This window comes from Phyllostomus hastatus, unplaced genomic scaffold, assembly GCF_019186645.2.
Source record: "Phyllostomus hastatus isolate PE091 unplaced genomic scaffold, TTU_PhHast_1.1 phas_contig_210, whole genome shotgun sequence".
Taxonomy (NCBI): domain Eukaryota; kingdom Metazoa; phylum Chordata; class Mammalia; order Chiroptera; family Phyllostomidae; genus Phyllostomus; species Phyllostomus hastatus.
In genome coordinates, this window is record NW_025333737.1 from 34,870,362 (window position 1) to 34,897,261 (window position 26,900).

The window sequence follows — 26,900 nt, forward strand, 5'->3', positions numbered from 1 at the left end:
CGGAACGCTCCTTTGCCCACCCACCACTGAGAAGCACCTCTCAGGTGGTGAGAGGGCTTGAGCCCAGAATATTCTGGCGACTAATTATTTGGGCCATCGATTCGTCTTCTTATGCCTGAATTTCATTACCACAGATATCAGTTAGTCATCCTTTTGGCACTTGGAACTCGTACTACGAGTCTAAACCTGCTGTGCCTGCAGCTTCAGGAGGGGAGCGGCCCGCTTGTGTCTGCGCCTTCGCTGGTTTACCTTGAATGACCCCTCACACCACCGAGCAGCGGGAGTAGGGTAACGCGGGAAAGCGCGCTCCAACAGGCAGAACGCGGTCTCAGAAGGATGACACAGGACACACAGTGTTTCCAAATGTGTACATTGTTTACTTTGAGCAACAGTCCGGGATTGTGAAGGACAACACATGTTCTGAGGGCGAGGCTTTTCGTTTGTTCCACGGGCAAGCACCAGCGTCATGCACACAGCTGCAGGTCCCCTCCGAGCATTGCCGCCCCGGCGGGGTCCGGTGAAGACGAAGACCCCCCCGCCACCGCCACCCTGTGCGGTCACCGCCCGGAATCGGTCAGCTCCTCCGTGCAAGGAGGCTTGGCTCCTGGGCCGGTCACCTTCGTACCTGGCTTGCTTCTTAAGGTTCGGAAAGAGAAGGCAGTTTCTTTGCTTTGCAGGCAGCACGGCAGGAGGCGCAGGCCTCTCCGTGGTTCGGCACGGCACAGGAGGACGCTTTCAGCAAAGGGCGCGGACCGTCAGGGCCACGCCGAGAGGGCGCGGCGTGGAGACAGCCCTGTGTCGGGGGCCCGTAGGGGCGCTGCCTGTGTGTGGCCTGTCCACTGGCCTGCCCACAGGCTTGGTAAACCCAAGCAAAGCTGACAGGAAAAGGGGTTTACAAACCTCAGTACAGAAGATCCTCTGACAGATTGGGAGCCAAATTATTCGTTCCGAGAAACACAATACTAAGGGCCACAAAGCTTCCCTCCAACCTACCACTAGAGAACACCATGCCATGGCCGACAGACCCAGAGCGATCAGGACAGATCAGAGAACCTGTTCTTCAAAAGGGAAAGGAAAAAAACAAAACAAAACAAAACAAAAAGACAGCAGTACTTAAAGTGCTTCTTTTTTAATGAAACAAATCCGAAAGACGTACAGTCAGGCTCGAGTTGTGCAGTTCACAAGCATGGAGGACACGAACGGAAGGGCGGCGGCCGGCGGCCGGAGCTAGCCCAGGACCAGGCTGGACTTGCCCCCGGGGGGGTTCCTTCGGGACGGCGCCGGGGCCGGCGCCACCGGGCTGGGCACAGGCGCGGCGGGCACCGGCTTCTCCTCGCTCTGCCCCAGGCTGGCCTGCAAGTCTGTGTCCACGTTTTCTAGGAAGATAGAATGACATTTTAAGGCTACTAACTGTTTCCGGGGGGGACGAAGGATCTATCTAAGATATTTCTCTCTGAGGAGGGCTCCACACAGACCTGGAGATGTCAAGAAGAAAGCGACACTCACCGGCCACGTTCCCACCACCCAGAAGTAACCACCGCTCACGTTCCGCCGTTTGTCCCCGGGCAGGGCCCTTTCCTGCGTGCGTTCTGTCTCAGGTACGCACACCGTGAGGGCGCGGATGGTTTGAATTAGCTGAGCCCCATGGACAAAGCTCCAGGTCCCTCACCCCAATCCACGCCCACGCGGGTCTCCTCGCCCCGCCCCCAGGCCCTGCCCCAAGGCCCCTCGGCTGGCTGGCTGCATTCCCCCAGCCCGTCTGTTTCGCGCGTGTTCTGTGTGTGTTTTATTTCCAACAGGTGACATATAACACCATTTGCGTTGTGTTTAACATAAACCATATCAGCTTGCTTTTTTTCCCACTCTTTGGCAAATTTACCCATTATCTACACACATGGTCATAATTCACCTTGCTTCACTGAACTGCTTCATAATCTGTGTGTGCATATACAGTAGGTATCCGTGCAACCTTCCAGCAACAGCAACAAGCGGGAACCGACCCAGCCACTCCGGAGGAGGCTGTGAGGCACGTCCCCGGGTGGGACCCCGTCTTCGACCTGGGCAGACACGACTCACCGCCCTGCCCGCCCTCCCGGGTGGCCCTGCCACCTGCCGCCCCACAGCCCACGCTGAAGAACACCCTCCTTACACCTTTGCACAGCCCCCACTTGATGACCACCTCACTTTAATGTCTGCCACACCGATGGGTGGAAAGTGTCACTGCGTTCCCGTTTTCTGCTACGTGTCCTCGGTCACTGGGCGAGGCTGACCTGAACTACGCAGACTGCCGGCGAGCCATCAACACACACCAAAGAGTCTGCGTGTCCCCCCCGACTGGCAGTACCATCCCCACTGCCCAGGTCGCCCCCATGTCTTCCTAAAGGGGCACCTTGCACATTCCAGTCTCTACAGACTGTGTGTTATCATCCGGTATCCTGGATGTTGCTCGGCTGATTCACGGGCTGATTTGTGAGACTCCCAACAAGCCTATATTCCTAACCGGCTAGTTTCCAAAGTCAGACAAGTCTGGTATTCAAAGTCAGGAGTAACTGCAAAAGAAAAAACTCAGTATTTTCTGTGGAAAAAAATTTCTATGAAGAGTTCATTAGTTTTAAGGCACCATATTTATTTTTAATTTTTTTTAAATGCCAGGCCTCACTGTGGTGTTATACCACGTCCAACTGCATGTTCTAACACCTGCCTTAGGATAACACACACACACAGACACCTTTAGAAGACATGGGAGAAGATGACCGTAAGGGTTAACGGCACTGACCCCGGCACTGACCCCGGCATTGACCCCGGCATTGACCCCGTCCCTCGTCTGGCAGTTCCGAAACCCTGGAAGGGGGGAAGCCGAACTATCGGTCAGGATGCGTCCAGGGTCAGACCTCTGTACGGACCCCCACTGGACACCAGTGAAAAGTTCCAGCTTTGAAAAAAATGCAGTTTCTCTAAGTTCCTCAAAAACTAAACGTTAAAAATTCACGTCCCTAAAACCACTCGTACCAGGTTTTGATTTAGCCGACAGAAACCGCGAGTCCAAGGGGGAAGGAAGGGGTTTCGGATCAGAACGCGACAAAAATCCCAGAAATGCACTGCTGCTGCTTCTGACGTCACATTTTGTGAGTTTTGGGGAACGGCCTACAGAAGCAACACAATGCGACCAACACCAGGTTCCATCCACAGTGCTGAGCTGGCGGCAAAGACCCTGGAGGACGCCTCCCAAGGGGACAGCCCTCGTGGCTGCAGACCGAAGCTCAGGGGGAGAGGGCCGCTTTCAAATGCCTGTCGCCACACTCCCGCTGCACGATGGGGGGGTCACACGCACCAACACGGAGTGCCCAAGCCCTGTGCCCCTCACGTAGCCTAGGGAGGTACGTCCGACGTGCTCCACATACAAACAACACCCCTCCACACACGTGCGCACACACACACACTTTAAAACAATCTGACACAGGCGAACACAGACCAGGAACTCGGGCCAAGCCAACGAGCTCGCTGTGAGCCGTCCCGTTTCTGCCGCCGGGACCTGACCTCCCCGCTGTCCGTCTGAGCCGGGCAGTGAATGAACGCTCTGTCATGGCAGGCAGTTAATTTCCTGAAAGTGATTTCTAGGGAAATCGAGCTCATTTCCAACAATCGACTTGTCTTTTATTATTAATGGAACAGTTCTTTCTGTCTTTCACAGGGAGGTGACATACCAAAAAAAGAAAAAAAAATGCACACATGGAAACTAAAAAAACAGCAGGCCTCAACTTAAACGCTCACGGGTCGGAAATAGATCCTCCCGCCAGAAAAGATGCAGGTTTGCTTGCTCCTTGAACTCATCAAGTCTGCAAGGAAATAAGGAACTGAGAGTAAGGGCTTAGAAACTTCTAGAGCAACTTCACAAAGCTTTTGTCTGTTGAACCTAATCATTTTCTTTAAAGGGCGTTAAGCAGAAGTACTGCTACCATAACATCCGCCTTCTAGACTCCTGACTTGCCTTCCTTCTCCAGGGGGTCAGTGAAGGAACTGAACAGACACCGCTGTCAGCACAGGAAAACAGGACTCCCAGTAAGGGTCAGAGAGTTGGAACCTAAGAAAATGCAGCCTGCCTGAAGGCAGGGAAAGACTTCGGCCCTAAATTTCCTGGACTGTCTCCCTCTTCTTATATAGGGTTGGCCAAAAAGTCTATTTAGTTTTTCCCGTAAAATAAAAGACACATTTTTCATTTCACCAATAACCTTATTGATTTGGATATTTTGATGCCAGCTATCTGCTGTGTGACAATGTGTGTCCCTAACACTGACTGCTCTCAATGAATGTCGTGATCTGATCACTGTCAACTGGTCCACCCGACCGTGGCGCACCGTCCAGCGAGAAATCTCCAGCACGAAGCTTCGCAAACCACTTTTGACACGTTCCATCGCTCACGGCACCTTCTCCATATGCTGCACAGATTGAAATGCGTGTTTCAGTCGAGTATTTATCTTTCTTGAAATACTAAAGCATGACATGCCGAAAATGCTGTTTCTTTTCTATCATCTTCAATATTAAAATAGCTACACAAAAATTCACCCATTTTGGACTTCGGGCCAAGATGGAGGCGTAGGTAGACACACTGTGCCTCCTGGCACAACCAAAAGGACGACAACAATTTAAAAACCAGAAACAACCAGAACTGACAGAAAACCCAACTGTATGGAAGTCCAACGGCCAAGGAGGTAAAGACGACACACTCACCCGGGCCGGATGGAGGGGCGGAGACAGGCGGCCGGAGCGGAGAGGACGGCAGCGAGGCCGCGGCTGGCAGACCCGGCGGTCCCATGTTCACGGTCAGATAAACCGGGAGGAACAACTGGGGAGCGGGACGGACTGCGCGACCCAGGGCCCCAGCGCCGGGAAATGCAGCCTCAAACCACCGATTGAAAACACCTGTGGGGGTTGCGGCACCAGGAGAGACTCCCAGCCTCACGGGAGAGTTTGTTTGGAGAGACCCACAGGGTCCTAGAACGCACACAAATCCACCCACCCAGGAACCAGCACCAGAAGGACCCAGTTTGCTTGTGGGAATCGGGGGAAGTGACTGAAATCAGGCAGAGAACAGAGCAAGCACCACTGTTCCCTCTTGGACCCTCCCCCACACGCAGCGTCACAAGCGCACCACGTGGGTTGCCCCGCCCAGGTGAACACCTAAGGCTCCGCCCCTCACTACGTAACAGGTGCGCCAGGACGAGAAAAATGGCCCAAATGAAAGAACAGATCAAAGCTCCAGAAAAAATACAACTAAGTGACGAAGAGGTAGCCAACCTATCAGATGCACAGTTCTAAACACTGGTAATCAGGATGCTCACAGAACTGGTTGAATTTGGTCACAAATCAGATGAAAAAATGAAGGCTACACTAAGTGAAATGAAGGAAAATGTACAGGGAACCAATAGTGATGGAAAGGAAACGGACTCAAGTCAATGGAGTGGACCAGAAGGAAGAAAGAAATATTCAGTCAGAAAAGAACAAAGAAACAAGAATTCAAAAAAATGAGGAGAGGCTTAGGAACCTCCAGGGCATCTTTAAATGTTCCAACATCTGAATCATGGGAGAGCCAGAAGGAGAAGAGGAAGAGCAAGAAATTGAAAACTTATTTGAAAACATAATAGAGAACTTCCCCAATCTGGCAAAGGAAACAGACTTCCAGGAAGTCCAGGAAGCTCAGAGAGTCCCAAAGAACTTGGACCCAAGGAGTAACACACACATCATAATTACATTAGCCAAGGTAAAAATGAAGGAGAGAATCCTAGAAGCAGCAAGAGATAAGGAGACAGTTACCTACAAAGGAGTTCCCATCAGACTGTCAGCTGATTTGTCAAAAGAGACCTTGCAGGCAAGAAGGGGCTGGAAAGAAATATTCCAAGTCATGAAAGGCAAGGACCTACATCCAAGATTGTTCTGTCCAGCAAAGCTTTCATTTAGAATGGAAGGGCAGATAAAGTGTTCCTCAGATAAGGTCAAGTTAAAGGAGTTCATCATCACCAAGCTCTTATTATATGAAATGTTAAAGGGATTTATCTAAGAAAAAGGAGATAAAAAATATGAACAGTAAAGTGACAGCAAACTCATAATTATTAACAACCGAACCTAAAACAAAAACAAAAGCAAACTAACCAAACAACTAGAACAGGAGCAGAAACACAGAAATGGAGATCACATGGAGGGTTATCAGTTGGGGAGTCGGAGGGGGAGAGAGGGGGAAAAGGTACAGGAAATAAGTAGCATAGATGGTAGAAAATAGACAGGGGGAGGGTAAGAACAGTATGGGAAATGTAGAAGCCAAGAACTTATATGTACGACCCATGGACATGAATTAAAGTGAGGGAATGTGGGTGGGAGGGGGTGTGCAGGGCAGAGGGGAATAAAGGGGGGGAATGGGACAACTGTAAAAGCATAATCAATAAAGTATATATTTTTAAAAATTCACCAATTTTGATTTTTTAAAGAATTTATTTATTTTTCAGAGAGAGGGGAAGGGAAGGAGAAAGAGAGGGAGAGAAACATCAATGTATGGTTGCCCCTCACATGCTCCCAACTGGGGACCTGGCCTGCAACCCAGGCAGGTAACCTGACTGGGAATCGAACCAGTGACACTTTGGTTCACTGGCCCATGCTCAATCCACTGAGCTACACCAGCCAGAGCAATTTTGATTTTCTTTTAATGCACATTGATACTACATCTTTCACAACACAATCTAACAAAATTGTTTTGAATGACATTAAAGACAATTAAGCATTACTAGAGCCATCGTACAGAAAAAAAAAAAAAAAAAAGAAGAAGAACTTTTTGGCCAACCCAGTAGATTTCCAAAGCCTTCCCCGTGGCCGTTCCTGTATTTACCCCGAAGATGAAAACAGCCTTCCTCATACCCAAACACAGCTGTTCTATGTAAACCGAGCAGAGTAGTGGGGCTCGGAAGTAAACTTGGCAGCAGAACTGGGGTTGACCTCCACTCCACCAGATGTATCTGGATCACTGGAAATCACAACCCCTTCTCATTTTGTGACAGATAAGCTAAAAGTAGCAGCAGTTAGGAACACAAAATAATCCGGCAGCAACACGGACGGCCATTAAATAACAAAAAGAGGAAGGACCTGTCACACTGCACAATTCAATGTGCTGTCTTCCCGAAGAATCTGTAACAAATTGAGCCGGGGGCATTATTATTCAGCAGGACAAATGACACAGTTTTTCATTTTCATCAGGACTCTCAGCTACTTCTCAGGGTTCCCCAAGTCCCTAATTCTATTCCTAATCATTGGCCAAAATTAGGAATAAAGATTGCGGCTAAATAAGGTCGGACAGGAGAAACATTTCAGAATGTGAAAAGCAGCGGAATCGAAAAGCCTAGAAGACAGTTGACCTCCAGAGCACTCTTCTCAGTGGAACAAATCAGACAGGAACAAAAACAAGTCCCCCTTCAGTCCAGGGAAAAGGGAATGTGTCCGCTGAGGGCAGGCCCAGGTTACACTCACAAAGGCTCGGAAGGACCTCCGCCCCCACCTCCATCAAGAAGGACCTTTGGCCCTGACTGGGTGGCTCAGCTGGCTGGAGCGTGTTCGTACACCAAAGGGTTCGGGTTCGATCCCTGGTTGGGGCAAGTATGAGGGGCAACCAAGGGGTGTTTCTGTTTCACACTGATGTTTCTCTCTCTCTCTCTCTCTCCGCCACCCCCCCTCTCCAAAATCAGTAAACATATCCTCAGGTGAAGATTCAAGAAAAAAAAGAAAAGAAAAGAAAAGAAAGGAGAAAAGAAAAGAAAAGAAAAGAAAAGAAAAGAAAAGAAAAGAAAAGAAAAGAAAAGAAAGAAAGAAAGAAAGAAAGAAAGAAAGAAAGAAAGAAAGAAAACGAAAGAAAGAAAAGAAAGACCCTTTGAGAGGACAGAGGAGGAATGTGGTTCTTAGACATTCGTTTCCCTGGCAGGACAAGGCCCGCGGGGCCTGTGGCGGTGGAATCTCACGGAGTCCCCCTTGAATCCGGCGGCTACTGCTTGAGCTGTATCAGCTTTGCATTACCCTGGCCAGTAGTCCTGCCACACTTGTTAAGGAAGGGTTAATAAACACTTTGAAGACTTAAAATAATTAAGTACATGATAATAGCTCATACCCACATGGATGCTAAGTAAAAATTCACATCCGCCTCCCTAAATCCTAATTTACAAGATCACAGGATTCCCGCTGTCCCGATGAATTAATAAGCACCTCAGCATAAAAATCAAACAAAACGCGCTGGGCCAAGTTGAACGGCCAGAGCCCTTTACTAAAAAGCTGTCATTAAGGACAACCAACGCCAACCTGGTCAGTGTCCCAGTAAAGGATGTTGGCATTCCCCCCCTTTCTGCGCATTTCTAGTGCGGCTGCGTTGGCTAACCTACCTGTTCCAATGGTCTGTCCCCTCCACCCAGAGTTCGCTGGCACTCGGGCACAGCCAGGTTCGCCTTCCCCAGCACGTGACTGGGATCAGAACTCCAACCCATTCTAAAACCATTTACAGAACCAGAAATTTGGGCTTCAGAAGGACTCACCATGAATGTCACCTTCTCCCTAGAAAAGAAAAGACATTAAACATTTACTTCGGATTTTAAGTTTGCAACATACAAACAAAGCAGTCACAGTTCAGACAGACTACTCTCTCTGGGAAGCCAAGCGTTTTCGTTTTGACTCGGTCAAGGTCAGGGTCGGGCTACATGACAATAAGCGACCTTTATTCAACTGGGGGACAATGCTGCACGAAAATGCCACTGGACTGACTGCCCCAGGGCCAGTATAACACACCCAAAATCCAAAAAGAAACTTAACACCTACCCAATAAATTTAATTTTTAAAAAAGATTTTGTTCATTTATTTTTAGAGAGAGGGGGAGGGAAGGAGAAAGCGAAGGAGAGAAATACTGATGCACGAGAGAAACATCAACTGGCTGCCTCTTTCACACCCCTAGCCGGTGACCTGGCTCACAGCCCAGGCCTGTGCCCTGAGTGGGAATCGAACCAGTGACCTTTCAGTCTGAGGGTCAACACTCAACCTGCCAAGCCACACAAGTCAGATTAAAAGTGAAAACATGTTAACATCTCCACTGCTGACCTGTAGCAATGAGCATTTCAGAGGCTCTTGTATCAGCCCGGGAAAGTGGCAGGTCTACCCCTCCATTCTCCAGCTTCCCTCTCACCTGGGGGCCGAAGGGCACCTGACGACCTCAAAGCCCCTCTGCACGTCTCCCTGCACCCAGAGTGCTGCCGGTGCCTCCACGTGCCCTGAGACCCCCACTCGGCAGGACCCCCTCCCAGGCTTTCCCGACACTCAGCTGGGGGCTGGGGGGCGGCGCTGCAGAGCCCCGGAGTTCAGCTCAAGACAAACGCGCAACATCTACCAACAGCGGAAACAGTCCCTGGACTCAGAGACGCCGCCCTACGTGCACACGAGATACTCGGAAGTGAGTGTGACCCAGAAGCTGGAAAAATCAGCACTGCGGAGGCCAGCCCTGATGGCTGACCAGACATCAGGAGGGACCGAGATCGCCCTGACCGGCGTGGCTCAGCCGGCCGAGCGCTGTCCTGCAAAGTGGAAGGTCACCAGTCGGATTTCCGGTCAGGGCACAGGCCTCGCGGGCAGGCCGGTCCCCTGTTGGGCGAGTGTGAGAAGCAGCCAATGGATGTTTCTCTCCCTCTCTTTCTCCCTCCCTTCCCCTCTCTCTAAACATAAATAAATAAAATCTTCAACAACAACAAGAACAAGAACAGACCAAGATCACGCTGACTCACTCTCTGAGTTCCCTCCCTTTAATCTTCCCGTCGCCAATATGCAATGTGCCCCCGTCCCTTCCCTAATAACCCCTATGGACACCTCCAGCGGCAGAACCGAAGCTCTTAGTACAGGGGGCGGGGAGGGATCTGATTTCAAAGCAGAATTGACCTCAGAGCCTGTCTGCAGCCCGTGTGGTCACACCGACCTTCAGATCGAAGAAGTCCCCGGAGTTCGCCTCGGAAGAGTTCCTTCTCTGGGGTCCGGCAGGCTCCGAGTCCTCCCTGCCGCCGCTGGCCTTGGCACCTGCATCAGAACACACAGTCGCTTTAGGGATGCAGCAGCGGGACCTGCAGCAGACGCCTCTCGAGCGAATGACGCGCTCTGTGCGGGTCTCCTACTACAAAACGAGCCAACAGCGTTGGCGAGGGTGAGCGGTGGCTCCAGCCTGTGGCGGAGGCACTGAACGCACCAATCCGGTGTCCGATCCTTCCTCCGATCCGCACCCCCCCCCCACCCCCCGGACTCTCCCAGTCTGTCCCCAGGTTCGGTCCCCGTCTTCCCACCCACGTGGACACGTGGAGCCTTCGCTGTTGTCCGTCTCTCGGCGATGACGCTAGGGGTCGCTCGCCGGCCCTCCACCCGCCGCGGGTGTCCCCACCCCGGGCGCCCCCGCTCGGCCGGCGGCCGCAGACCCAGCCCGTACCTGCCGCCTTGGCCCACGACGGGGGGTTCTCCTCAGGGGGCCCGAAGATGCTGGAGGCCATTTTGTTCTTCCTCGCCGGCTGCTCCGTGGGCTCGTCAAAGCCCAGCGAGAAGTTGGACCCGCCACCCGGAGGCCGCAGCACCCTGGGAGCAGCGACGAGACGTGGGTTTCACACCGAAACATTCTTCGTGGCAAAAATGTCGTGCAACACCTCTGCCCTCATTGCCCTCGCCCCTTCCTCCCCCTTCCCTCCCAGACAGGAGCGCGGCTGATGGGGAAGGGAGCCGAGGCCCCGGGGTCCCCACTCGGCCCCGGGCGCTCAGACACGAAGTGCGGACGCACGACAACTGTCGTCAGGCCGCCCGATGGCCATCGCAGGCAACAGCTGGCCGGCGGGCCCTTTCGGGACAAGGCCAAGGACCTGAGGGACCGCGCCTCCTGGGCTCAGCTGGAGGCGGGGGTGGGGGGTGGGAGGAGGTTGACAGTTGTGAGTACTAGAAACAGTTGATTCCTGCGTATTTTTTATTGTATGATTTTCCATATGAACAACTGGAAGCCCACTTCTGCCCCATCCTGTATGTGCAAAGGAGTTCAGGTGCACGTGTGGTTATGTTTCTGTTTTTTACTCTCAACGAAATAAAAAATAGAAGAATATTCATATAGCCCTGGCTGGCGTGGCTCAGTGGATTGAGCGCGGGCTGCAAACCAAAGCATCGCAGGTTCGATTCCCAGTCAGGGCACATGCCTGGGTTGCAGGCCATGGCCCCCAACAACTGCACATTGATGTTTCTCTCTCTCTCTCTCTCCCTCTCTCTCTCTCTCCCTTCTCTCTCTAAATATAAATAAAATCTTTTTAAAAAAGTTAACTAGGCCAATGCAGAAGCCCAGGCCAAGGGATACTAAAGCGTCTCCCCTTTCTCCCCATCACGGACAAGCCCTGTTGAATCCAGCTGCACCTCACTGTTGTCACTGGTAAACAGGAGTGGCCGGCCACCGGGGGAGAGTCAGCAAGAGAAAACAAGTCAGGTCCGTGGCACGTTCTCCACGCACCTTTGGGCACCGTGCACTCACAGCTTTCTGTCCAGCAAGGAGTCTAGTACTCGCGCGGTTTCAGGTCTTCCTGCCGCAGGCTAGCTCCTCTGGCCCCTCCTTGGAAAAACTCAATCTGACTTGTCCTGGCACCTCTCAGAGCATAGAAAATGGAGATGGTTTTACAGGAAGATTTTCCATTTACTGATTCAATTCAATTCAATTCATTCATTCATTCATAGAGGGGAATGGGAAGGAGAGAGGGGAAGGGAAGGAAGGAGAGAAACATCAACGTGTGGCTGCCTCTAGCCCGCCCCCTGCTGGGGACCTGCCTGCAACCCAGGCCTGTGCCCTTGACTGCTCAATCCACTGAGCTCCACCAGCCAGGGCTGGTTCAATTCCTTTGTTAGGGATAGGAGCAGTCTGCTGTCCATTTCTTCCGAAGTCAGTTTGAATCAGAAACATTTTTCTAGGAATATGTTCATTTCAGCCAAGTTTCCAAATAAATACAGTTGTCAGTTGTAAACTCAGCTCCTTATGTTAGAAAACAAAGGAAAAATTAAACACTGAAAGTATAAATTCTCTTCTAAGAACCATACTAAAGGCATTCCCAAGTTTTGATTTTTTTTTTACTATGGTTCCATTCTAAATATTTTTGCATTTCCGTCATTATCTTCTTTGACACATACATTATTTAGAAGTGCATTTTAAGTTTCCAAATATAGGGGTCACCTAGTTTATTGATTTCTAACTTTTAATTATAACATAGACAGACAAAAGTTCTATGACATAAATCCTTTGAAATGTGATGAGATGTGCCTTGTGGCCTAGTATGTGGCCAATTTTGTAAATCTCTACATATGATTGGAAAAGAATGTGTATTTGCCGATATTCTATATACCCAGTAGACCTAGCTTGTTAATGGAGCTGTTCAAATCTAATTAAATGTTCTATCACTTACTGAGAGAATCTGTCAACAACTACTACAATGGGGGTTTCTCAGTTTCTCCTCAGAATTCTGTCAAGATACAGAGTTCTCTCTCAAAAAGCTTGCCACCGGAGTATTGAGATCAGTGGGGAAAACGGCATTGGATTAACTGGCTAGTCATTTGATTAAACAAACAAAATATATATCCCTAACTCACTTCGCTTACCAAAAAGTTCCAGCTAGGTCAAATATTTCAATTTAAAGACTAAAACAAAAATGCTGGGAGAAATTATGTATCAGTGTGTCCTAGTTTTGAAGAAAGGAGCTTTCTTTCCAAGGATAAGATGAAGGCCAGAAATCGTAAGATGAACAGATTAAACTTGGCAAAAACATACACAACATTTGACAAAGGATAATAATATGGCTAGTATATGGAATGCTCTTAAAAATACTTAAAAAAAAATAACAAGAGAAAAAATGGGCAAAAGTTACTAACAGGAAATGTAAAAACACGGACAGCCTCTAAATACTAAAAATTGAACCTCACTAGCAAATCCATGAATTTTAAAACAAGGTGATAATTGCCTCTTGGCCCTTTGGCTAAGATCGAGTGTAAAACAAAGTGACAGCTTTTTGTTTTTATTTTTATTTTTTGATGATTAGACTGGCAAAGATGAAACTAATGCCAATTCCCAGCACTAATTGAGGTATGAGAGAATAAATTTGTACAAACTTTCCAAATAACATTTTGATAATCTATACCAAATGTTTAAGTTTGCCTTTTATATGAATCAGCATTTCCACTCCCAGAAACTATTCTAAGTCGATAACCAGACAGATGCACAAGGAGACTCCTACGGAATAGGTTGGAGAACCTACAGAATAGATTAACTGTAAAAAGTTGGAAAACCGTAGTTATCCAACAGTAAGGGGTTAGTTATCCAAGTCTGTCCATACAACAGAAAGCTATATACATGAGGCCCTGGCTGGGTAGCTCAGTTGGTTCAAGTGTCGTCCCAATGAACCCAGGTCGCAGGTTCGATCCCCAGTCAGGGCGCATACGAGAAGCACGCCGTGAATGCATCAATGCGTACAACAACACATCAGCCCGCCCCTCTCTCCCTCTCTGTCTGTCAAGTCAGTAATAACTTTCTTAAAAAAAAAAAAAAAAAAGCTAGCCCTGGCTGGCATAGCTCACTGGATTGAGTGCGAACCAAAGTGTCGCAGGTTCGATTCCCAATCGGGGTACATACCTGGGTTGCAGGCCATGACCCTCAGCAACCGCACATTGATGTTTCTCTCTCTCTCTCTTTCTCCCTCCCTTCCCTCTCTAAAATTAAATAAATAAAATCTTTAAAAAAAAAAAAGCTGTATACATCCGGGTGAGATTTACCTTTATTAGTAGATGCAAAACGTTACCCAAAACCCAGTGAATAAAAAAGGCTAGAGAACAAAGATAAGCCCGATGATATGATATAAAACGATGTGTATAGAGACGAACACTCATCTGGGCGTGTGGCCGTGGGTAAGCTGCTGAACCTCCCCACGCCCCGCTCTCTCTCCTATAAAAAGAAAACACTTATCTGCCCTGTCGGGCGACTGTAAGGACATCATCATACAGGCTGTGCTTGGAATAGTAACGGGGACATGGCGGTCACATGCCCGGGCTATGATGATGACCATAACAGACACAGACTTCTGGTGGGTTTCAACGTCCTTCTTACACTTCATATTTTTCTGTATTGCTATTAATCTAAAATTCTTTTAAAAAGTCCACTTCTGGGTCCCAGGGTTCCCTGACTTGCCGTCGACGATACTGCTTTCCCCACACCGGCCATCACGGGTGACCTTTCCCGGGCACCAGCGTCCACACCAGCGTCCGCTTGGGTCTCCAGACAGAAAGCCCCGCATCTGTGCCCCCCTGGGTGCGGGCGGACACCCTGGGCTCAGGTCCCTGACACTGCCCCTTCCTGCCCAGGGCGTGGTGACCTGCCCTGATGGCCTGTCTTACCCCCGCTGCCCACAAGGCAGCAGATGCAAGGTCTGGGTAAGCCTCAGCAGGACCGAAGGAAGTCAGACGGACGTTGCTCACTACTAACGTAGCCTCCTCGCAACCACGCCTCGTTCTTACCGTCCTCTGCACCGACCCGGTCGGGCCGCTTCGCCATTCCACGCGGCTCTGGCTGGACTCCACCGCGGGCCATTCACTCCCACACTTCCTCCCGCCTGGAGCCCGTCCCCACTCTTCCCTCCGTGCCTCTGGCACCCTCACCCCGGCCAGGAAGCCGACCAGGAGAGCCCTCTGCGATCTCCAAGGGCAACGGGGGAACCCGCGCGGTGAAAATCTGCAGAGCCTCTCCCGGTTGCCAGCGTTGTGCGTGAAGGAATGAGCGCGTGACGCTGTGTTCCAATCAGACTTCATTTATGGACACTGAAATCCGATGTTCGTGTCATTTTCACAAGTCACAAAATCTTCTTCTTGGTTGTCTTTTTTTTTTTTAACCTACCCCTTATAAATGTCAAGATCTGACGCCAGCTGGGCTTGGCACTCCGGCGGCAGTTTGCCAGGCTTGGCTGTAGCCCGGCGCTTTGCAACCGCCACACCACAGGAATTTCTTATACACGCAATACCTATTTAGTCAGGGCCACTGACCTCGTTTCCCTTAGGCCGTCAAATAAAAAAATGACAATGGTCCTGGCTAGTGGGGCTCAGTGGATTGAGCTCAGGCTGCAAACCAAAGGGTCGCCAGTTCAATTCCCAGTCAGGGCACATGCCTGGGTTGCAGGCCAGGTCCCCAGTAGGGGGCGCACAAGAGGCAACCACACTTTGATGTTTCCCTCTCTTTCTCCTTCTCTTCCCCTCTCTCTAAAAATGAATAAATAAAAATCTTTAAACACTTAAATTAAAAATGACAACAGCCAACCCAACAATAGTTATCTGGTGCGAATGAATCAAAATTATATCTGTTTTTTGTCAGATGAGCAAAAAAATATACTTTTTGGTGTGCCGCAGAAGTTTAATAATTAGTTTGTGTGCCATGAGATGAAAGCGCTTGAAAATCGCTGTTCTGTTCAGTCCAGCAGCCCCACTTTTAAGAGAGCCGAGTGAGGCCCTGAGAAGTCCCTAATCAATTGCCCGACGTTAGTTAGTGGACAGAGAAGGAACCGAAACCCAGACGCCCGCTCCTGGCAGGCACACAACGTGGGCTCAATGCGCGCTGACATGAGCCCATTTTTCTCTTTAAACTACAAACCTACAGCGTTGGTGCTTTGATTCCTTGTCTTGTTTTCTAATCTGAGACTGCCTTGTATTTCTTAAATAGGTCCTCCAGTGTCCTCCTTGAGTCTGATATTTGTGTCTGCTCATAGTGAAATTCAGTGCTCAATTTACACTAAATAAACATGTCATCATTCTTCCCCCGAGGGGGTGGGAGGAGATCTACTGTAATCTTTTATAACCTGTCAAAGATTTAAAACCCCACTGTTTTTAAAGTCTCAGATTGTTTTTAAAGTCTCAGACATTAACTATCCACTTCGGTTAAATTCATTATGTGAAGATAAATGTATTCAGGCATGTATTTTATAAAGATGATAATTTGAGGTTAGCTGAAATTGTTAAATCATAATTGAAGGTATGTTATAAACCCTTAATGAGTTTTCTCTCATTTTACAGTTTGAGGCACTAGGTTTTTAACACGTGCACCCCAAGTCAACAAAGATACTTGAAATATTATCATAAAAGTTAACTTGCTTCATTGTCTTCCCTTTCATTCCCCAGAGATTACAGTGGGTTTTTTTCCCCTTATGATCATAACTTAAACTCTCACGAATTTTTAGCCAGATGAAAATCTTCAGAACCCTAATGGACTAGGAAATATTTTTCGGCCTTAAAAAGAAAGACAGAAAAAAGACACTAGTACCCAAACACCAGCTTAAAAAAAGTCAAAACTGCGACCAGCCCAACTTTTTCAAGGTCTGTGTCCCTCTGAACAGCAGGTAATACCCACTCCGATGACGTCAGTGCTGTGCAGCCCATTTGTAACAGCCAGACGTCCCCAAACAAAGGACTCGAATCATAAGACAGAAATTATGTCAATTTTCCTCTGTAAGCCCCTACTACTCCTTCTCGGCTACACACGCGGTACCAAAACCAGGGTTACGTATCTGAGATTCAACAACAACGTCTCCGTGTACCGCAGATAGCAATTTTTTTAAAATTACTTCTTTCTTCTCTCTTTCAATCCCAGGGTTCCCATATGGTCTTTGCAGATCATTTCCTAACAGACTAAATGTATAAGGCATTTACGGAGCCAGGAGAATGTTCCTGGAGGAAAGAAGTTGGGGAGCGTGGAGGGGGGACTACAGCACGAAAGGCAGGAAGTCAATGAGAGGGCAAAGCTACGGTCCTGAGGTCACAATAGTGGAAAGAAACTGACGATGGGAGGTGAGTGAAAACACTTCTTTTGCACAACCAAAACTCATTGGTCTCACATGCCAAATACACATAACCAAAAACTCATCTGAGGATTCCTTTGACCAGGTTCCTGAAATCCTTTATGAAGCACTAAATTGCACTTGACCCCAAAGGATAAACCTCAGATTTTTTTTTTTACACATTCACACTCCAACCACTACATTCTGAGTCGCAGAAAGTTGACCCCCTGGCACAAAATGAAAAACCAAGGTTCAATTTGTCCCCGTGTCCTCTGAAACAAACGATCTCGCTGGAAGGGTGACAACAGCAGAGGGAGTGACCCTCCTCAGCAGTTTCGGAGGTCCGTACTACCCAACCTCTCCCAGCCTCCCGGGAGCCACACGCGTAGTGTTTAAAAAATCTTTCCCGTTTTTTTTTTTCTGCATTGTGAACGGGAAAGGAATGAGTTAAAAAAGAAATGTCATTTCCAAAGCTCCCTCCTGACACTCACTGGGGAGGCCTGCTTTTGTCCTCAAGTTCTCCAACCCCTGCGAGACACTGCTCTTTCACGGCTGCCTTCTTAGCCCCACAAAATGGCTCCCTTTGTGCCACTTGCTCAGGACCCCAAGGCTGGCCATACATGACTGCATGTCACCGTCCATGACGAACAGATGCCCCGAAGAAGTAGAATCTAAGCTTCCTCTCAGCCTTGAGCAAGGATCCCAGAGATGCCTATATCCCACCTTTTAAAGGGCCGTGTGCAATTAGCCAAGACAATGTGAACGTGTTGCACCAGATCCGAACCCTTCCACCAAGTTAGGCAACCTCTTGGAAAAGGGGCCTCGTCCAAACTCTGTGCCCAGTGTCCCCTTCCCCAAATGTAGTGGCGCGCGTGGCCAGAAAGGCCCCGCTTCCCAGGTGGAGACAGAACACGGAAGAGACAATGGATGTCTCCGGCCCCGCCCAAGAACAGGAAACCTCCTCCAGCTAGGGAACCAGGGCCAGGGATGAACTCATTTAACAAACGTCAAAGGGGGAGGCAAAAGAGGTGGGATACAAAGACCGAGGTCCAAAGGTCTGAGCACAGAAAACCCACTCGAACTGTGGCACTCCCCCCTCCGGATCGGAGGTGGGAGCGGGAAGGGAAGGAGCAGGGGTCTTCCTTTGTTATCGGAGGGGAGGCAGTTCGCGAAGGGCTGACGGCTAGGTCCCAGAAAGGGGTGCGAGGGCACGATGACCATCCCCGCCTGACCACAGATGCCACCTGCCAGACCAGCCCCAGTGGGTAGGAGCCCGCTGGAACAGATCGCTGCGGCCGCGGGATCTGATCTCCACACCGATCCTACAGCCGCCACCTGCCCCGAACTAGTGACAGGAGCGCGTGGCCCTAGGGTGGGACAATGGGGCCTGATCGAGGAGCCCCTTAGGCTGCCCGGACACCCGGGGCCAAGACCACTGTCCTGGAGCCCGGCAGGCCACTCCAAAACGGGGAGTGCACGAACCCGCTCGGCACGTCCCAACTTACAACCTGCCGCGCTGTAAAGGCAAGCGGCCCGGGCCATCCTGTCCACTCGCTGCGGGGCAGGAATGAATGAGAGACCAGCAAGAATCGGGCGGGGTGGGGTCGCCGTGCCGGGCTTGAGGGGCGGCACAAAGGCGGGGCCGGCAGCCGAGCAACGCCGCCCGGCTGGAGGCAAGCGTGGCGCCCCGGGCACGTTACTACCAACGATCGACTGTTTGGCCCGCGTGGCCCCGCGGGGCCGAGTCCCTCCCGACCCCAAGCCCTGCGCCGCTCAGGCGTGGCCCCCTCGCCTCACCGAGAGCTATTCCTGCTGTTCGGGTCGACGCCCTTGAAGGTGGTGGTGGTGGTCATAGCGCCGAGGAGCGAGGTAGGCTGGCGCGGTAGCAAAGCGCTGAAAGGATCGGGTCCGAGGGGCGAAGGGTAGATCCCCACCCCACCGACGGCGACCGCTGCGGGAGCCTCCGCCACCGCCTGCTTGGCCTGCCGCTGCCTTTATAAGGCTGAAATAACCCCGCCCCCAGCCTGCCGGTATTGGCCGATTCAAATAGCTCTCTTGGTATCTATTGGTTCTCTGGAGTGCCAAGCATTGTGCTGCCTCAGGACTGGCTGTGGCGGCCCCTGCTCAGCCAAAACCCGCCCGCTTCCTGGTCGGGGAAGATCTGGGGAAGCTCCCCCTCCCCCTCCTCAATATCTCAGAGATGATTGGACAAAGGCCAAACCTGCCCAGCGCTAGGTACGAGTTATGCCTGCTGTCCCTTAAAAAAAGTTACCTGCCAGAGGGGAAAGCTCGCTCTGGGCAAGTTGGAACCCACAGTGCAGGGTGGGTTTGTCGTTACTATACACTTATTTGCTTTACATATGGTGGGATAGCAAGGGCATGCTCCTTAATAAGGGTTGAAAATTACAGCTACAAATTGATTTTTATTGAATACCTACTGTATCCCGTGTGGAGACCTGACAGCCCCAAAGCAGCAGCATTATGAGTCAGCAACAGAAAAGCATCAAGACGATCCCTTTTAAAACGACTGGAAATTCTTTACATTTTGTTACTATTTAGCTGTCATGGGCGGTGCGTGCACTAGACCAAAATGACAGTCGTTCCGATTTGAGGGCCTGTTCTAAGGCTGGTTAATGCCTGGCGGCTGGAAATGGCCACATCCCTTGCTACCAAGACCATCCCAGAGCTCTGCAGCTGTTTATAACCCTTAAGTCATGATTCTTCCACCTGTCTGGGTAAGTCTATCCCTGCAACAAATGCAGACACACTGGGAGGCCTCAGGAATGGCTATTTGCAAAATCGTAACGGGAAAGCCTTCGGCAAAAAAGAATGGAGATCTTTTCAAGTCATGCGTGCTTCCTCAAGGCAGATCTTTTTCAGTATTTCCACAAAAATTGAACTCCGTTCCTCTTTATATGGCCTCCTGCATCCAGGCAGTTGGAAGTTTTCATCGTTGGTTAACTACCCTTCTGGGCTTTCAGGAAATGCCAGAGGCGAGTCCTTCTCTTCTAGAAAGCACGGATCATGTCTTTATGTGCTTACCACAAAAGCACAAAATTCAATTTTATTCTTAAAATCTTTCCATTCTTAAAGGCTGGGCCTAAATTTCCAAAGCCTTAATAATGAACAAACAAACAAACAAAAACACGTCAGAAACATCTAGCTAGTGAGCATACAAGCCCTCCTCAAAAATCATGAAATTCTAGACTAGGAGGTAGAGGAGTGTGGTGGTTGCTGGCTCGGGTTCTCCTGGGAGAAATCTGGGTTTTAGTCTGAGCACATTTTCTCATTTGTGAAGTAAGGATAAAACAGTATCTAGACTCCGTAGAGTTGTGAGGACTGGATTAGGTAATACATACAAACTGCTTGGCGTAAGTAGTCATCAAAATGATAGCCATTTTGGTTCTCAAGACTTACTTGGAAAATAATTACATACTTACTCACAATCTGAAATGTTGTTAAATGAGGGGTTTGCACCTGCCTCCTTAGGGTCCCCTTTGGACTAAATTTTTGAATTTGTCCTTGACCTGCCTTACTTCCTCCAACCCCTGTAGTCTAGTAGAAGTCAGGGTGCTGTGGTGATACAGCACGGGACTGGAAATCAAAAGGCCTAGGTTCAAGGTCAGCTTTCTCTCAATGTAACACTTCTAAGTACTATTATGCCTTTGAGCCCAGTTTCATCTGTAAAATGGGGTTACGAATTAGACGAATGTTGTACTTACTAAATGAAAGCTGTCTACTAGAGGTGCCCCACCCTGGCTGCATATCAGAACAACCTAGGAGCTTCTAAGGAATACAAATGAAAGCCAGGCCCCACCCAACACCTCCTAAATTAGAACTTCTGGGTGTAGGGTTCCATCAGGGGTATCTTTAAAAGGTCAAACAGGTAATTCTCACATCTAGCTTGGACTGAGAACCTCTGCTTCAAAGGGAAGAAATCAGACCCAGGAGAACGCTTTTCACTCATTCTACTCTGATTTATGAAGAATACATGTATGTAAAAGAGACATCAGATTAAGGCCTTTTTAGGTAGGCGTGTTTGGCACTATTCATTGTATTTTAAAGTAAAATGCCAGGAATGTCTGAAATAACTAGCCCTCCTATTTATGTGCTCCTGTGCTATAATGGTTTTGACTAAAATCACAACACTTCACTTGCTGCTTCTAAGTAAGCTAGAGATTTGGGGTAAAACAGATATAATCTGTCGCTCTGCTATAATAACCTTTGCTCCAGGTGACTAGCTCTGATGAAAATGGGACATGAAGCCCTGGCTGGCGTAGCTCAGTGGATTGAGCGCGGGCTGTGAACTAAAGTGTCGCAGGTTCGATTCCCAGTCAGGGTACATGCCTGGGTTGCAGGCCATGATCCCCAGCAACCGCACATTGATGTTTCTCTCTCTATATATATATCTCCCTCCCTTCCCTCTCTAAAAATAAATAAATAAAATCTTTAAAAAAAGAAAAAAAAAAGAAAATGGGACATGAATAAAACTGCGTTTTGTCCAAAAGATCAACGCAGGTCAGGGCCACATGAGGCGAAAGGAGAGGGCCATGTGAACACCCGTCTTCAGAATCGGCAGCCCGTCACCGTGATCTCTAACACACACACCTGAGTCAACACAGATTTTTTCCAAATTCTCGGGTTAACCTAAAACCTAAAATAGAAGACACGAAATCGCACGACCAAGAACGGTCTAATAGGAATTTCCTGACCGACAGCAATGTGTTCAGACCTTTATGAAGCAGAATCAAAATGTGTAAAATAGGTCAACTAGCCACAGAGCAGCCGTGACCGAAACCGAGCGGGTCTCCCACCGTGACCCCCGCCACCTCTGGTCCTTTGCCGGCCTTTCCTTCCGGCCTGCCTTTTTGTCCAACCCCGGGGTTCCAATTGGTGCAGTTTTAAAACCCACCGCCTGCTTTTTAAATCTAGTCCAGGGGAGAAGAATGAGCAGGTGCCCACCTACTTCCTAACTTTCCCTGTCTTTAAGCAATTAAGTGCTCTTTAATTTACCATCGTCCCACGCTGCCTCTTCCCTGTTATACTGGTCACCCCCGGGGCAATTCCATTCAGAAAGGCTAGTGAACAGCTTACCCAACAGGTTTGTGTAAACCCAACGTTCTCAGAATTTGCTCAGAACACAAAAATGATTGTTTTGAAGCAGTTGGCAAGACATCTACTCTTTAAAATATGTCAGAAAGCGTTTCAAGTCCTAATACTTTTTCTTTAATATCAACAGGCATCCCACTGGTTTTTAATTTGGTTGCTAGGTGTGTGGAGAGCTTGACTCAAGAATGCAGTGTACAAGCTACTCAACCTAGAATCTGGAAGTTGTTCCTCATCACTTGTGCCTGCCAAGGTAGTCACTGCTAACTAAACTCAAAGCACGCACTCAGCACCTCTGAGCTCTCAAGTCTCTGTTTTTGCCTTAAATGTTACCAGCTTTCCTACTACCAGGCAGCATTCTGAATCCCCAGAGAGTTCAACCTGCCCATTTATACCAGCATGTCGGAGGAAATGAGCACTTTAACTGGCCTCACGATTGGGATTTACTCTCCCTAGATTCTGCACCTGGGTTTGAACCCACGTCTCAGATCGGTGCCTTTCATGAGATTCCCCCACACACACATACCAAGTCAAGCCACACGAAACTATATCTGACTATTTCTTATCTACAAGAATAGCAATTGCTTATGTTCAACCAATTTAACATATTCTTAATACTTTATCCTATTTTAGTATTAAAAAAAAAATGCTGGCCATGTGCTTTTGAACTTGACTTCATGACAATGAATGGTGTTCCGAACAAGATTTACTTGTCAGAAAATGTTTAAAGCCCTAATACTTTTCCTTTAATATGGACGTGCCTCGTAAACATACCCGTACATACGTATGACTTAACTGCATCTATTTACACAGAAGTTCTGCATCCATCACTCTTACAGGCAAATTTAGTGTGCATCTGTCCATTCTTTTCTTAGCCATTTCCTCATCAAAAGGTGGGGGGGGGCAGGCAAGATCAATGCTCACTGAGACACCCAAGTTCCCTTTCGACTCGTTTGCCATTAAACAAATGCACGGGCAGGTCTCAAAAATGGAAAATAGCTTAGTCATGTTCTTGCCTTCTCTTTATTCCAAGTTAAACAAAATGGTACATATACTCTGTCAGGTCTGACACATCCCTCTCAGGTCCTTTTCAATCACTGAGTTGTAGAGAGGGACAGCGTGATTCTGATCTCCCCATTATTTCCTCTTCTCGGACTGAGCTAAGATTATGTGGTTTACATTTGTTCTTTCCCCAATCCCATGTTTATTTAATAAACAAGCAAAAACGCCTCTAACCTAACAATTCTGTCCCACTCTCCTAGAAATGAATTTCAATTCACCTCCTAAGCAAAAATAACTGCTAATTTTACTTTTTTGTTGTTTACTTTTAGAGAGAGGGGGAGGGAGGAATAGGGACAGAAAGATCCATTGTGGTTGCCTCTCCAAAGGTCCTACTGGGGATATCTGGCCCACTACCCAGGCAGTGCCCTAACTAGGAATCGAACTGGTGACCCTTTTGTTCACAGGCCAGCAACCAATCCACTGAGCCACACCAGCCAGGGCCAATTCTTGGACTTTTAAAACTGTTTCACAGGCCCCAACTGAGTGGCTCAGTTAGTTAAGAGCACTGACCTGATAAACCAGGGTTATAGGTTCGATCCCCAGTCACTGCACATACAAGAATCAACAAATGGATGCAAAATAAGAGGAACAAATTGATGTTTCTCTCCTTCTCTAAAATCAATCCAACACACACAGATTACCATCAAGTGCTTAACTCTTAAGAGTTGAGAGGATTCCTCCCAGAATTGCTTCTCAATTCCACATTGCTTTGAAAATGCACTTATTTCTGGGGGTAGGGCAGAAACACTATTTCTTAAAAGCTCATCCAGGCATTTTAATGTGAAACCACGGCCCAGAATGACTGTTAGTCATGTTTAAAAGCAGCAGCATCCTAACTCAAAAATAACCCTCAGCTGCACAGCTGGCCCTCTCCGATACACTGCCCACTGCCCGCCCCTTCCACACACCAAGACCCTGGAAAAACTCTCCTCCAGGCCTCCCTCAAATCCTGGGATTCCATGGACTCGCTGCTGTCAAGATCCCCAACCTAATTACACGCTTTCACCCAAGTCTCCCATTTCTCCAAATACATTACTCCTTCCCATCTTCCATTCAATCTCATTAATATGAAGGTAGCCAGAAGAGTTCCGCCCCATTGTTGCAACAATTACCCACAATGGCAGCCTGACTCCTGTGATGTGTGTGTTCCTCAAGCCAAACAATTAAAGTGCAAAAATTACTTTTAGTATTTCCAACAAATTTAACGATTTCATGTATTTTCAGTGATTTTTTAAAAAGTACTCCATACATTTTTTTTTCCGTAGAATATTGTCTTGGTAGCAAGTTATGTGAAATGGGCAAGAGAAGTTCATATAGGTAACAAAATCCTCCATTATCATCCCACAGTGGCCTTCCCATACATGGCCCTTTGGCTCTTTGTAACACTACTGGAAGTCTTCCTACCATGAAGGAATTTATTTTCTTTTTTTTTTACATTTTTTTAAAGATTTTATTATTTATTTATTTTTAGAGAGAGAAGGGAGGGAGATAGATAGAGAGAGAGAGAAACATCAATGTGCGGTTGCTGGGGGTTCCGGCCTGCAACCCAGGAATGTACCCTGGCTGGGAATCGAACCTGGGACACTTTGGTTCCCAGCCCGTGCTCAATCCACTGAGCTACGCCAGCCAGGGCGAAGGAATTTATTTTCAAGTTTACCCTCCTGATCCCTGGCTGGGGTAGCTCAGTGGATTGAAGGCCGGCCTGTGAACCGAAGGGTCACCAGTTCGATTCCCAGTCTGGGTACCCCATGTGCCTGGGTTGCGGGCAAGGTCCCCAGTAGGGGGTGTGCAGGAGGCAGCCACACATTGATGTTTCTCTCCCTCCCTGCCTCCCTCTCTAAAAATACATCAAACCTTTCAAGTTTATCTTCCCCCAACAAGGCACAAACTCTCAGTATTGGCACACTCCTCTGACCAGAGAACCCAGTTCAAGAGCCTTTCCATAGGAAAGTTCTCTGGCTGGAACTGCACTGCTAACTTCAGTAGTTAGGATACCACAGAAGTCTGCTATTTCGTAATCCCTAGAGCAGCAAGTCCAGAGAAATGCACTTACCTGATCCCTTCTGAGAATTCGAGGGGGCAGGCTTCCCGCAGTCTTACATTATAGATTGTAAAACTAGGTTGGTAGCAAAGTGAAAGTTCAGTTGTCTCAAGATTAACTCATATATAACAGAGCCAAAATGCCTACGGAATGCCTGTTTCTGGGGAAGCCCATCCTATACAGGGTTGGCTAACATAAAAAAAAAAAAAGACTACGCTGCCACAGAGGCAGAGTGAATCAAGGGGACAACGAGGCTGACAGGGCATGAGCACACGTGGACACGTGACCCAAACAGGTGGCATCGGTGGGGAAGGGGTGGGGTGGGGTGGGCATTTGGTCCCTTGAGAACCCGTCCTGGAGAACTCAGCTGGGATAAGCACCAGGAAACTGATCTCCAGTCCCAAGTTCATGACCACTTAGCTATGGGACAAAAACACTCTGGCTTTCAGTTTCTTCACCTCTAAAACAGGTTAGAATTAGATCATCTTTTTGCATCTTTCCTGCCGTCATGTTGTTTATTGGTTCTATAGCGGTGACCTTTCCCCGTACAAGTGAATTCAAAGACAGTAGTTACCAGCCCTGGCTGGCATAGCTCAGTGGATTGAGCTCGGGCTGCGAACCAAAGTGTCGCCGATTCGATTCCCAGTCAGGGTACATGCCTGGGTTGCAGGCCACAGCCCCCAGCAACCGCACATTGATGTCTCTCTCTCACTCTCTCCCTCCCCTCTAAAAATAAATAAATAAAATCTTTAAAAAACAAAAATAAAGACAGTAGTTACCTATCTAAAGCTGTAAGAAATAGCCCGGACTGGTGTGGCTCAGTGGATTGAGTGCTGGTCTGCGAACCAAATTCTCACCTGTCCTTTTCCCAGGGAGGGCACAGGCCTGGGTTGCAGGCCAGGTCCCCAGTTGGGAGCACGTGAGAGGCAACCACACACGGACATTTCTCTCCCTTTCTCCTTCCCTTCCCCTCTCTAACAGTAAATAAAACCTTAAAAATAAATAAAGCTGTAAGAAATAGACTATTTCAGGTTAGGGAGCATTTACTTATCAAAACAAAAGCCGGAAGGATTAAGTAATTTATCAGCATAACTAGCTAAACCAGAACGTTTCCCAAGCTGCATGTACTCATGCACTGACTCAGGCAGTGGTTAAAGAAAAGGATGTTGGGAGTAAACCCACGCATTGGGACACTCCCCCTTTTTGGGGTAGGTAAGTTGCCTATTTGGAAATGCCTAGGGAGGCTGAAACATCCTTTGCTGGTCATCTCTACAGCTTTGTTACTTTTTGTTTTGCTAGTCAGAAAAAGTAGCTTTATTTCTTCCTCGAAATGTTACTTGTAGCAGACCTATTATTGTCACGTCTTTTCCTAAACTTCAATTTTTCTATTTAATATTCCTCAGAATAAACAAAACAGCTCATTTTAAACAAGAAGTTTATTTAAACAACAAGACGCTTGACTTGAAGGGAAAACTACCTAGGATTCATTTTTTTTAGAGTAATTTATCCCTACTTAAAGACAGATTGCCCTACATGTAACAGCTACGTACAAAAAAGTTATAAAATTGTCCTTGGTTTTACAATGATAAATGAAAAACATTAAAATTCTCCAATCAAACAAGGTATGCAAGAATTTTTATGTTGTTCTTTTTTTGTTAAAGAGCGAGAGCAAAATAACTTACTGGAATATAAAGATAAGAGCTGGATGAGCATGCCACTAACGGAGAAAGGGGGTATCTTCACAGAACCAGTATTTTTCCCCATCCCATCTCCATGTGATGTCAATCAAAACATACCGTTGGCCATTTAGTTAATGCAAATGG

At 48.3% G+C, this 26,900-nt stretch overlaps 1 protein-coding gene across 1 annotated transcript; it reads right to left on the reverse strand.

The window, feature by feature from the left end:
• Positions 1–1,113: 1,113 nt before the first annotated feature.
• Positions 1,114–18,850, reverse strand: JPT1 (Jupiter microtubule associated homolog 1). Its single transcript, XM_045837607.1, has 5 exons — positions 18,666–18,850; positions 10,478–10,620; positions 9,980–10,077; positions 8,559–8,577; positions 1,114–1,376 (listed from the first exon to the last, which is right to left on the reverse strand). Exons 1-5 carry the CDS (start codon positions 18,719–18,721, stop codon positions 1,228–1,230), a joined length of 465 nt encoding a protein of 154 aa, XP_045693563.1. The 5' UTR covers positions 18,722–18,850; the 3' UTR covers positions 1,114–1,227.
• Between the last annotated feature and the right edge of the window lie 8,050 nt (positions 18,851–26,900).